This window comes from Dryas octopetala, chromosome 2 (assembly GCF_963921425.1).
Source record: "Dryas octopetala chromosome 2, drDryOcto1.1, whole genome shotgun sequence".
NCBI lineage: Eukaryota > Viridiplantae > Streptophyta > Magnoliopsida > Rosales > Rosaceae > Dryas > Dryas octopetala.
Genome location: NC_141367.1, coordinates 7,068,636 through 7,082,439, shown reverse-complemented (window position 1 = coordinate 7,082,439; position 13,804 = coordinate 7,068,636). Strand labels below are relative to the sequence as shown.

Genomic DNA, 13,804 nt, shown 5'->3' with positions numbered 1-13,804 from the left:
TCGAAATTGAATTACCGAAATTTTCGATAATCGAATCGGTAAGGCCATTTACCGATTTGATCTTACCGATTGGCAGCCCTAGTTGAGACAAACGTAGATGAGTACTACTGGGCTTTAAGTTATGTACCATTTGTTGTTGTGAAATCTAGTGTTCGATCAGTTCTAATTATGTGTCCCTTTTGTGTTGCGAATTCAATTCTTGGTAGAGGACGAATCTTAATTATTAATTGTTTATTTATGATTGAATAAACATTTAAAAATAAATAATATATAGTACTGTTATAATTGTTTTTGTTGTTATTGTTATTATTATATCTAAAAAATCATAATAAATTTCATAATACCACAAACTAGTAATTGATCAAGTGATGTTTCTATTCACAATGTAAGAGAGGTCTCTAACAATCCAAAATTTTGAGTTTTATTATGTTCATAGCATTACTCTTTTAATTAAGTATTAATTAACTTAAATTTTTCCTAACGATGAAAATTTTAATTAAGGTGGCTTGTTTGGATAAACTGGCAAACAAAGCTTTGAGTTCCATAACCTTAGCTGAGAAACAGCTCATGACTGGAGAAGCCAAAGCCACCATGAGATCACCATTATCATCACACACCACAGCTCCAATACCCTGCCGTCTTGTTTTGTTAATCTAGCCAAACTCTCATTTTATTTTTTGTGATTTTATATTATATTCTCTCTCTTTTAAAACACATAGCAAAAAACGTACACCATTTCATTAAATAGTTCATATGGTTTTAAATTGGCAGGAACGAAGCTCGATTTATAAAAAAAAAGTCCGTAAAGTGATTTCAGTACAATTATTAAACCGTACAAGGATCGATACATAAGTAGGAAAGTGATGTTGTAGATGAATTAAGCAGGGTGGACATTCTTACTCACTAGCCTCGATCTGCCTAACTAATATCTTATTTACACTCGCAAGTATGTTCATTAATGGTCTCATCTATGGTACGTGTACCTTTCGCTTCTCACTCAATCTTGAAGCACCCAGACATATAAGAAAGATGGCAGGCCAAAGGGACAATTTGATAGGATTGTCAGCATGGCGACTGAAATAAACATACTCAAATGACGAGCAAAAGCACTGAGAGATGCCACCGATTAGTCCATACATGTCAGGAAGAGTACCAAAAATTGTGTAACGAGGAGGTGGATGATAAAACCACCACAGCATTCCCCACCTCTTGAATTCAACTCTTTCCTTTATACCCTTGTAAATGAGCTCACTTGTGCAAATGAGTAGAGCCCCAATAGCCAACAACATACCATATAGTGCATAGTGAGGCTTATTTGGGGTGGCAGCCTGATCAAAAGCAATTGACAAAATCTCTAGGAAGAGGCCGATGATTAAAAAGGCCCACTCTGCTGAAAAGCCCTACATAAGAAATTTGTAATGGCTTAAGTTAAAATTTAAAGATATCCAGCTAGAAATGTGCAATAGAAAATGTTGGGGTTTGATCATGGAATCCAACAGAAGGAAGAATCTCAACTTAACTTGTACAGTGGTTTAGATTCAAGTACTAAAAGTTAGGGATTCCAGGGAAGTTGGGGATATTTGTTAGAGATGTGCATCTTTCCAAATTTATAGATTTCATATGCTATAAATTCTTTAAGACAAAAATAGGAGGAAAATATGAAATGGTATGTTTTAAAGAAATTTACAAGGTATGTAGTTAAAAGTATAAACTATTCAAACTAACAACGGATGAAAATACTTTAAAATATTTTGAGAATCAGACTTGAATTCTCTCCTAAGCTAACTAATCTACTAACCTTCCTAAACTTTTTATTATAAGATGCCATGTGTACATTTTAAGATCTTACCGTCTACGATGATTAAAGACTTTATCTTTTATTTGATTTGTAAAACATGAATTTAGCTTAAATAAAAAAAAAAACGTGATTTGAGTGATCGACTTCTTGTTTTCTAATGGTGCCGTAAAAAAAAGAAACGTGGGTTCAGTGATCGACTTCTTGTTTTCTAATGATGCCGTAAGTCTCCTACCTAGAACAAAATCTTGGTAGAACAAGGTTTCTCTGCTACACATGGCATCTTATAATAAAAACTTTAGGAAGGTTAGAAGATTAGCTAGATTAGGAGAGGATCCAAGTCCTTTTGAATCCTCCCCCAATCCTAACATAAGTATAAACTAAATTGTGGGTGCCCATTTCATATTGGTTTGAGCTAAGTCAATATATATAACCCTACTAATTATGAATAAAAGCTAGAATTAAAAAAGATTTATAACTTTTAAAAGTTGTTTCCACCATGTGGAATTTGATATACAAACACATGGTCCCTTCTATTTCAATATATATATTTGGAGCATCATTACTGAAAATTATTTCATTGAAATATCTTCAAGTTTTAATAAATCAAATGTATTGAGATAATTTTAAGATTTTTTTTCGAAAATCATGCATTTAATTGAAAAGATTTACAAATGCATTTGATGGAACTTTAAATATTGATTATGACCCAAGTTGGTGGGCAGTCCAGTTGGAAGGGTTGTATAATTTGCCCCTCTGCACCCATGTTTAATTCTCTCTTCCCTTAAATCTTAAAATATATATATATATATATTGATTATGACCTATAGCATATTTTATAATATTATTTTATGCAGAATTAATTTTATCAAATAGCATGTTTATGAGATTTATTAAATTTCAAATTCAAGAAACTCTTTGAGCACAAGAACTTAGATTTATGAAATGAATTTTTAAGAATGTTTAAAAAATATTATCCTATTACGATTAGCATATATTATAAGAAAAACTTTGTCCAATAAAGTAATGACACGTCAGATGGTATAAAAATATGGTATATGTAGCACTACTGATATACTTATTGTTAAATATCGCTATATGAGTTATGGAAAGATACATGCATCAAGAGGAATTCTAATTATTTTTCTAACAAAAGGAAGTTGTTCGACATCGATCATCTTCTTGAGGATTTAAGATCAAGATTTTGTTTTGATCTAAGGTAATATATATAACCGTACTTATGAATAAAAGCTAGAATTAACAAAAGGGTAATGCTATTGGAGATTTTCCAACACATGGTACCTTTTTACTCCCAAAAAAAAAAAAGATGCATCATTTAAATTAAGACTGAACAGCTTTTATAAACACAGTAAATATGAAACATAGGCGTTGGAACTAAGTTGGTTTTTGAAAAAATTAACAATAATGTATATTTGATGGGAAAAAAAAAAAAAAAAACTTATAGTAGAATTAATTAGTAGTTTTGATGCAATCACAAATTATGAATATTAGGGAGTGTATCTTTCTACTAAATTTATATTACCTCATTATTCCAAAGTACTTGAAGGCCATCTGTATGATCCCATAACGAACTGGGTTTTCCTTCTTTCTGAGATTTGTGATGAACAATATCCTTTCCCATTTCCTGTAGTAAATTATGCATCCACAATTTTCCTCCTACAATAGATACTAAAGATTTTTCAAGGAGGACTGATATATTAATGTCTGCTTGGTAGCCACGACTTCTAAATATCTTTTTTACACGTTCTACATCCTCTCCTATGAAGAAACATGCAATGTCCAAAAATATTTTCTTTTGCTGAACCTCTAATCCATCAAAGGCCACTTTCAACTTATCAAGAATTTCTTCTCTTGGATGATCTTTTAAACTATCCAGTGTTCTAGACCATTCAAATAAACTTCTTCCAAATAGGGAGGAACCCAAAACTTTAAGAGCCAAAGGAAGACCATCAGCGTAATCAACAAAATTGTGTGACAAATTAGTATAATCTTCACTAGGATGGTCTTTCCTGAAAGCTTTCCTTGAAAATAGTATAAGAGCTTCATCAGCAGGAAGCTTTTCAACCTTGTACATTTTTGGCTCATATTTTCTTAACAAGCGTTCATCTCTTGTGGTTACAATGATTTTACTACCAGGACCAAACCATTTATATAAATCTTTGCCATCATCTCCCACTACAGCTTCTAATTGTTCTATATTATCCATGTCGTCAAGAAAGATAAGAATCTTTTTGTTACATAATCTGCTCCTTATCCTATGGACTTCCCCAACACTTACTTTTCTTTTCAACAAGTCACCATAAAGCTTTTTTTGCATATGGAATAAACCTTTCTTTTTATGTATCTCTGCAACACCATCAATGAAACTGCTAGCTTCAAACTGATTATGAATTCTTCGAAAAATAACTTGTGCAATGGTCGTCTTACCCATCCCGGGCATTCCACAAATCCCTATGATACGAACTTCATTGAACCCCATGCCCAAGTCCAATTCAATTTTCTTTACACGATCCATTCCGACAATGTCCATGGAATCACTTGGGAATATTGTGTGATCCAAATTACTGAAAATATATTCAATTACGTCCCTGATAACATTTATCTCGTTCCTGCAAAAAAGGTAGAACATGATGTTAATTATTTGATGAGTAAGTAAAGTAATTGATAAAAGACAAAGGTGGGGGATTGTAACTGATCAAATGGTAGTGAACACTTATCGTACACCAAAGAACAGGGTTCGAAACCTTCCCCTATCACTAGGCTTATCAAGGTATACATATTTTGTATTACCGGAAGATTAATTAGAAAGTAGAAAGATAAAAGAGTTTCTTGTATCCAAATTACGATCTACACACAGGTACCGGTGGTGGATTCCCACCTCGAAGAGCTTAATTGATTGGTAGCTTATTTATATATGCTTGCTGTAAGAATAATGTTTATAATTGTATCAACTTAGGTGCTAGTTGACTCATATATTGTTGGATTTTAGTATTGCTTTCTGAATTTATTTCGTCAGTGGTGACAAAAGGACATTAAATCACTAGTGGAGTAGCAGGTGGAGTGTAAGTGAGAGGCTAAGGGTTTGAGTCACTATTGGAACAATAAAAAAAAATAATTCAATGATTCCCCAGCTAAAGGGAGAACTTAATTACCACACAAAGGACTAGGAACAAAAAGGGGAAGATATTTTAAGAAGATCTTGAAGGAGATTTTGGGGAAAAAAAAAAAAAAAAAAACTCTCCCTATGGCCAGCCACCCCCTTTCCTACCCTTGCAAGCTATTTAGGACACACTCTAGATTAATTGGAAAAGGAAGCCTTCATCTAGATTAAAGGTCAAATGTGTGTGCTTGCTAATTAGGGCACACTCTAGAGACTTCACATAATCTCTTATTTGGTTGATGTGCTACTTTGCTTCACATAATTAGAACTCATAATCGGATTAAATAATTACTTAATAATAATAGATGTCGATTAATGTCTTGATCAACGTTTGTTGGTTGTGTGTGTATTTTCCACACATTCTTGAGTGGAAACATCTCCTAATATCGTTATGGTCAAAGTAATGGAGATCTCGGTTTTCCTACGGGTTTGGTCAATAAGGGATCCTTTACTCTCTAGTATTCTAGATCAATGGAGGTGTTTTGGCTTCTAGTATTAGCTGTAACTCATTTTTCTAAATGTAAATGTGAGTCTCCAGTTGGAGATTTTGTCCATTTGACATGATTGTGTATTATGTGCTCTTTTAATTCTTGGGATAGAGATACAGCTGAATGGCCCAAGTAGGCCATGATATAGTGTGACGGGTCAGGAAGGCCGGGATACAGCTTGATGGGCGGAGTAGGTTGAGATATAGTGTGAAGGGTCGAGTAGGCCGAGATACAGCTTGATGGGCCTAGTAGGCCGAGATACAGTGTGATGGGCCAGGTAGGCTAAGAAACCGAGAGAGAAAGAGAGAAAAGAAGAGAAGAAAAAGGAGAAGAAACCGAAAATCAGAGAAGAAGGAGAAGAAAGAAGATAAACTAAGAGAGAAAGAGAGAAAAGAGAATAAGGAGAGAGAGAAGAGAGAGAGAGAGAGAGAGAGAGAGAGAGAGAGAGAGAGAGAGAGAGAGAGAGAGAGAGAGAAGGAGGAAGAAGGGAAGAACATAGAGTGAAAGAGAAAGAAGTAAGGAAGAAGGTCAGCTTCAATCCCTTTTATGAACTCTTTGTTTTTATTTTGAATTGAACTTGGTTTTAATTTTTGGTTTTGTAAGGTTAAGTGAGTGATTAGAGAAGTTGATAGGATCACAAACACCTTAGGAATTGAAAGAGATTTCAGTTGGGTGTCCTTAGCATTTAATTTATGGTTTTGTAAGGCTAAGTGAGTGATTAGAGAAGTTGATAGGATCACAAGCACCTTAGGAATTGAAAGAGATTTCAGATGGGTGTCCTCAGCATTTTGGGGTTTGTGTTATTTAATGGAGTTTTGATTTCTAGTTTTGTTGGAGGTTGGTTGTTAGATTTGGAGGCTATAAACATGTTTTTAGAAAATTAAGAAACTAATTTGGGGTGTTAGAATCGAAGAAAATTGAAGTGGGTTGAAGTTTGGAAAATGTGGAAAATTTATGGAAAATTTGCAATGCCTACTTTGAGGCTAATTATCTGGCGTTTTATCCGTCCGTTTTGAATGATCTTTATATAGTTGTAAAATGAGTATAATTTTTATCAATTTGGTGGTTATTTGATAGGTTAAACATTAGGTCAAAATTGAGAAAAAATAAGGAAAATCTGGAAAAAAAAGGGGGCTGAAGGAAGAAGACAATGAATAGTGCTCGCTGGCCACCCCACTCGTACCACCGGCGCATGCGGCGGCTCTAGTCCCTCCCCACTGTATTTTCTATTTCGAGTCGAATGGTGGCCTCCGTTTTGTGATTTGAGACCCCTAACTTAGCGTTTGCACTACACACACTAGGATTAGAGAGTAAACGACTTTTGTTTTTTATTTAATTGTGGGTTTTTGTTATTTTCTTGTACGGGTTTAGGCTCAAAGGATGACCGGAAGGTACGGGACAACCTCTAGCGGCAAGTTAAGCACAAGTTCGAGGTAGGGGGATCTGGAAACCTTTGACTGCAAACTTGATCATATTGAATCTTTGTTGGAAAATATTATATGTGTGCTAATATGTGAATTATATGAATTATCTGAATGACTTGAGCTAGATATGTATTATTTATATATATATATTAATTAGTAATGCGCGCATTACATGAATGTGCATTTATTTGAATGTGAACCATGATTCATTGAGAATGGAGGTTACTAAGCTTGAATCTAGTTTGTGGCACAATAATAGTACGAAGTTTATTTATATTTATTTTATTTTCCTCCGTCACATTTTGGTTATAGAAGTTAATACTAAAATTAGAGTGTGATTCACCCCTTAATCCCGAATTGGGGCGTGACAAAATGGTATCATAGCCAGGTTATTAGATAACCTTGGGTATAACCTGTGGAGATGTGCTAAGTATAAGGATAACCTTGGGTAGAGCCAGTGGAGATTAGTTAAGTAAATGGAATAAGTTTTAATCAATGAGTTCTAGTGCACTTAGATTCTAGAATTTGTGTTTTAGATGACTGGATCTACACTATGGAGAAATTTAGTATTTATTAAAGTTGATTGACAAAATTATTCTTTAAAGATGAGTGTGGCATGCTTCCAGAGTGTTGGTAGGTAGTTAGTTGTGCCAGAAGTGTGATTGTTAGTGAGAAAACAATATATGTATTCATGTAATCACAATTTTGCTTTTGGATTAGGGAAAACGACTGGCCACCAGATCCCTGATACTGAAAGGTGAATATTTTGATTAATGAATATGGATCACATTTGATAGAATGTTAAAGAATTTGTGCGAAGGATCACCAGTAGGGATAGATTTACCCTGAGACCACCTTAAGAAGTATCTACAGATGAGGAAGACCTTAGTGAGGACCCAGACCAACCACAGGAATTTGAATCCATTTCGATAGCCCACCCGGGACAAGTCGAATCTTGAGGTTCTGTAGTAGGCCCTGTAGCTCTGGAAGATACGGAGGCTAATGCTACTTCTATTGTGTCAGTTAAAGAAGTTAGTAGCCCAAGTGATAGGAAGTAGTTACGATGGTGAAGTTTGCTGAACTTTGTTTGTGCTTTTGTGAAAATTTTAATGCATTGTGTATATTATTTTGAATCGTTTTGTTATATATAATATGTATGTTTTGTTTTGCATTTCTTTATTATTAATTTTATTTGTGTTCTTTTTTTTTTTTTTGGTAATAGAATTTTATTTTTGTTCTTTATTTGAGGAAATTTTTATTTCAAAGCAATTTAAAGATTTATTTAGAGAAATTTTTATTTAAATTGGTTGTTGATTTAATCCTCTTAAGAGATGGCAGAAAGACAAGGATTTCAGAACGAGAACGTGAACGGTAACCAAGACATGGTTGCAGCCGTACGAGAAATGACAAGTGCTATTCGAGAGATGACAAGTGCGAATTATGAGAATCCAAGGGAAATTTCGAAAGTCCAAACCACCTGTGTTTAAAGGTGAACTTGATTATATGGTAGCCGAGGAATGGCTATGCCAGATGAAGAGGAAGTTAAAAGAACAAAGGATCCCAGAAGAGTATCAAGTGATTATTGCTTGTTCATACCTGGAGGGACAAACATATCATTGGTGGGAATCAATAACGAGCACTCAAGAGGAGGAGGTCACGAACTAGGCAGGGTTTAAGAGACTTTTTCTGGAGAAGTATTTCCCTGATACAGTCAAAGCTATGAAGTCAAGGGAATTTTTCAACTTGGCTCAACGGGATCAATCAGTAGCTGATTATCAAGCAAAATTTGAAGAACTAATGCTCTTTGCATCGGAGTTGGTGCCAAATGAACACACGAAGGCCAATCGATTCTAGGAGGGTCTTAAACCAACTGTCAGGGAGAGAATTATAATCTTGAAGTTAGAAAAGTATGCGAATGTTGTTGATCGCGCTTTAATTTCCGAACAAGCAATGTTGGACACAAAAAGGATATGGGTTGCTAAAGCATCAAGTGAAGGTCAAATCAGTAAGTGTCTGAACTTAAGTCCTTTCTGTTACCAACAACCGAGGTCGTACTTTGATGAAAGACGTTGTTATTATTGCGAACAAGTAGGACACATTCATATCACCAGGCATCACAATTTCAGTCTCAAGCTCCCCTACTTCAATATAGAGCTCCACCTGCACCACAATTTCGTACCCCACCACCACCTCAAGTACGTGCACCCTTTCAGCCTCAATAGAGTTGGACTCGACCACCTAGTAGTCAACAACCACCACGTTCGAGAAGTCTAAAACTATTTTCTTAAAAATTGAGTGAGGGCGTGAAAACCACCCCAGGGGTGTACGTGAAAAAGGGCTGCCCATTGGTCAGTTCAGATCGATATTGGGGCTTACCAAACTAAAATCAAAAAATTCGGTATTTTTCGATTTCGATATTTTTTCGGTTTCGATATTTTTTGATTCGATAATTTTTGGTAAACTTTAGTTTCGGTTCGATTTTAGTAATTTTGGTATCGGTATGTCTTCGGTTCATTTTCGGTTTAATTATAATAATACTAATTATTATATACCAATAGAAATTAAAATTTAATCAAATATGATGCATAAAATATAATGTTTGATGAATATATATTTGCACGAGTAGTATTGGTAGTTTAGTATAGTACTAGTATTAATTGCAATAATATTAATATTAGTAATAATATATACTAGTATAATTAGTTTAATAATATGTATTAGTACATATTCTATTAATTTAGTACGTATATATACCGATAAATATGAGTAGATATATATATATATGTGCATTACTTATCTAAAGATGAGATTCTTATTTTTCTAAAAATAATAACATTTACTTTATTAGAGAATGACTCTATATCTTAACTCACACTTTTGATAATATTAATATGATAACATTATATAATTATACTTTCTTATAATTGTTTAAGATATTAGTAGTTTAATATTTATTGTACCACTAACATAATAGTATTATATAAGCATATATAACTAAATTTCGGTAATTGTTTCAGTTTTTTTGGGTATATATTTCAGTTTTTTCGGTAATAATCAATTCGGTTTCTTTCAATAATAATTTTCGATAATCGGTCGGTTTACCAACTTTTTTCGGGTTTCACCAAAACCAAACCAACTTTTTTCGGATTTTTTCAGTTTCAGATTTTTGATTTTCGAATTGTAAAAATCGGTATACCAAACCAAAAAAATTTCGGTCGGTAGTCAGTCAGTTCGGGAAAAACGAAACCAAAGGGTAGCCCTACGTGGAACCCTACTGAGCAATGAAACTTTGTGATACTTACCCCTACACAGGTTTTGGATGTAGGTAAACCTAAGGAGGCAGCATGGGGAGGACATTGCAATGGGCATTCTAGAAATCATATGTTATTCTTTTGATTTTGTAATTCTATTTGTAAATCATTTTGTCTTCACTTTGGCTCATTAATTTTTTTAAATATCTTTCAAGGTTGTAATTATTTATATGTAACCTCAAGGGATTGGTTTTGTTGTAAATTTTTTAATTAAATAATGTTTTTTTATTTTAATTTTTTTTTTATCTATGCTGCCCATTTTAGATCCAACCCGATTTTCAAACAAAAGGGCTTATCGTATTTTAAGGACTTGGGACTAGATACAAGAGGATGAGTGTTGCACTTTCAGGTTCCTAAAGTATTAATCTTGTCCGAAATAAGTTTAAAAGGTGAAAAATATAAAGTAAAAGCTTGCATCTGCTTCCCCTATTATATAACCAGTCACATCTCTCTCCAAACCTAACGTGGTCTTCCACAAAAAAAGTGTGTCGGCTCTTTAATTAAAAAACAAACATAATGCATAGAGAGAATGTATATATGTATATATAGATATATATATATATATATTGGGAGCAACAAGTAAGTATGTCTGTGCTTTAATAAAATAAGGATATAATATCTTAGGCCTAAAATTCAATGATCGAGACCGCCCATATTTTAAGACATCATTCAAAGATGGCCCTTGCCAAAAATCAGCCAAATCGAAAGATGTTTTATTAGTCTGGCGGATTTTGTTTGTTTGCATAGTTTAGAAGACTAAACAATTATCAATTTAGCCAATTTTTTATAGGGACAACCATGAGGAAGGATCTAAAAGATAAATGATTTTGATCATTGATCTGCATTGCTAAGTGATACCCCATAGAGGATGTTCTTACTTTTGTCAAAGGACATCATTACTTTAAACTCCCTAGGATGACTATATGGTCACATTTAGCTAGATAACTAAATGATTTTCGATTAATTTGATTGATTTTTTGCAATAATGATCTTTAAAATGGTCAGTTCGGATTATGAGATTAGTCATGTAGTGGGCTCAAAAAGGTGTTAGCTTCGATTAAGTTGTTAATCAATTAGCTTTAATTTAGAGTGTTCCTCTATATATACATATATATAATTGTGTTCTTATTGTATGGAGCTTCCTTTATAATTTCATTTAAAAAGGATGAGTATTTTGGCAGTAAAATGCTAACCCTAGTTTTTTACGATTTTTGCTTGTCAAAAAATTTAGACCCTTATTTTGATACATATCTGACGGTTTTTTGTGCTGGAAAATGAAGAAATGCTAATCTCTATTTAACAATTTGAAAAAAGTAAAAGATTTTTGAGGTTGAATTTACTGGTTACATTTTTTGTGCAATATAGCTAGAAGAGACCACTTGCAGATTTGATCGATTAACGGGTTCAAACAATTTCACTTTCTTATGGAGAGAGAGGCATGTTAAAGTAGATTTAAAAATATTTATGGAGAACGACTTTGAGATACGATTTGAATCGTTTCCTTAAAGTGTAGTTTGTCCCCACTCAAACGAGGTTGCTAATAGCTAGGTTCTTGGCAAATCACTTCTAGGATACTACAATCAAAGAATTCCCTTAGAAAATTCTAGAAGGAAAGTGTACTCAGAAATCATGTTTCAATATTCGAATTGTGTATTGTAATGGTTCTGTGTGGGTACATATATATTGATGGATCAACAACATAGATCCTACAATTAGGCCTACGATTAGTCTAGTTCCTACAATCAAGCTATTACTCTAATTACAAGCTCGTACATCTAGCTACACTATCTATAGAATAGGAAAGAATCAAGTGTTGACTATTCACCAATATTTCAACACTCCCCCTCAAATTGGTGCATGGATGTCAAAGATGCCCAACTTGCCCAAAAACTTTGAGAACGCTTGATTTGAAACTGCTTTGGTGAGGATATCGGTTAACTGATCCTCTGATCGAATCTTAGGCAACTCCACAATTTTCTCATCCAACTTTTCTTTGATGAAGAATCTATCTACTTCCATATGCTTTGTGCGATCATGTTGAACCAGATTATGACCAATATCACACGCTACTTTATTGTCACAATATAATCGAATTGGTTGCCTAGGTGGATATCCCAAATCCAGCAAGAGAAGTCTTAGCCATAATACTTCACAAACTCCAAGTGCCATATCTCTATATTCAGCTTCTGCACTTGAACGTGAAACAACGTTTTGTTTTTTGCTTCTCCATGTAACGAAATTACCACCTACGAAGGTCAAGTAACCTAAAGTAGATCACATGTCACCTACTGCCCCAGCCCAATCAGTATCAGTATATGCATCCACACTTCGATGATCTACATTTTTAGTGAATAAAATTCCCTTTCCAGGAGCAGACTTCAAGTACCTCAAAATTTCCATAACTGCATTCGTATGTTGCTCTCCAGGGTTATGCATAAATTGGCTGACAATACTCAATGCATAGGCAAGGTCTGGCCTTGTGTGTGCTAAGTACATCAATCTTTCTACGAGTCTCTGATATCTCCTTTTATCAATTGGTACCTGATTAGGCTCAACATATAACTTCAATCCTTCCTCTACTGGTGTATCAGCTGGTTGACATGCTAACATACCAATTTCTTGTAACAGGTCTAAGGCATACTTTCTTTGAGATAGAAAGATCCCTTTATTAGATCGAGATACTTCAATCCCAAGAAAATATTTCAAGGAACCGAGGTCTTTCATTTCGAGTTCTCTGGATAAGTAACTCTGTAGAGCCTTCCTTTCTTTCGGATCGTTCCCTGTGACCACCATGTCGTCCACATATACAATGAGTGCAGTAATCTTACCCTGCAGTTTCTTCAAGAATAAAGTGTGGTCTGAATTGCTCTGACGATAACCAAAGGCTCTCATAGACTTTGTGAACCTTCCGAACCAAGCTCTTGGAGATTGTTTCAACCCATACAACGATTTCTTTAATCTGCACACCTTCCGACTATGTATTTCTAATATCATACATCCTGGTGGGAGATCCATATATACTTCCTTTAAAAACTTGCTATGTAGAAAGGCGTACTTCACATCAAATTGTTGTAATGGCTAATCCAAGTTCGCAGCTAGAGACAACAAGACCCGAACCGTGTTGATTTTAGCTACAGGTGCAAAGGTCTCTGTATAATCGATCCCATAGGTTTGGGTGTACCCTTTCACCAACAGTCTTGCCTTAAAGCGTTCAATTGTACCATCTGCTTTATACTTCATAGTATAAACTCATCGACAACCAACTGGTTTCTTTCCTGGTGGACAGTCAACAAGTTCACAAGTTCTATTTTTCTGCAAGGACTTCATCTCCTCATTCATATATAGCGGCTTTCCACCTTAGGTCAGCTAAGGCTTCCTGCACACTATTAGGAATAGATACAGTAGATAATTGATTTACAAATGACTGATTTGATTCCGACAAACAATGGTTAGACACATAATGACTCATGGGATATTTAACTTTACTAGAAATTTTAGGTTCATATGTGGGCTTAGGGATACCTCTGGTGTGACGGTCTGGTAGTTGTTTTCTAGATGGTTCAGACACCAAATCAGGATCATCCTCAGCAAGCGATTGGCCTGGT

The 13,804-nt window shown here is 34.4% G+C and overlaps 1 protein-coding gene across 1 annotated transcript in view; it reads right to left on the bottom strand.

Moving 5' to 3' along the window:
• Positions 1 to 851: 851 nt before the first annotated feature.
• Positions 852 to 13,804, bottom strand: part of LOC147292821 (disease resistance protein Roq1-like) — a 29,997-nt gene continuing 17,044 nt past the window's right edge. The window contains exons 2-3 of the mRNA XM_086233534.1: positions 3,339 to 4,425; positions 852 to 1,400 (exon numbers count right to left, since the gene is read on the bottom strand). Of these exons, the coding sequence (XP_086089660.1) occupies positions 969 to 1,400; positions 3,339 to 4,425 (1,519 nt within the window). The 3' untranslated portion in view covers positions 852 to 968. The remainder of the gene's footprint in view (positions 1,401 to 3,338; positions 4,426 to 13,804) is intronic.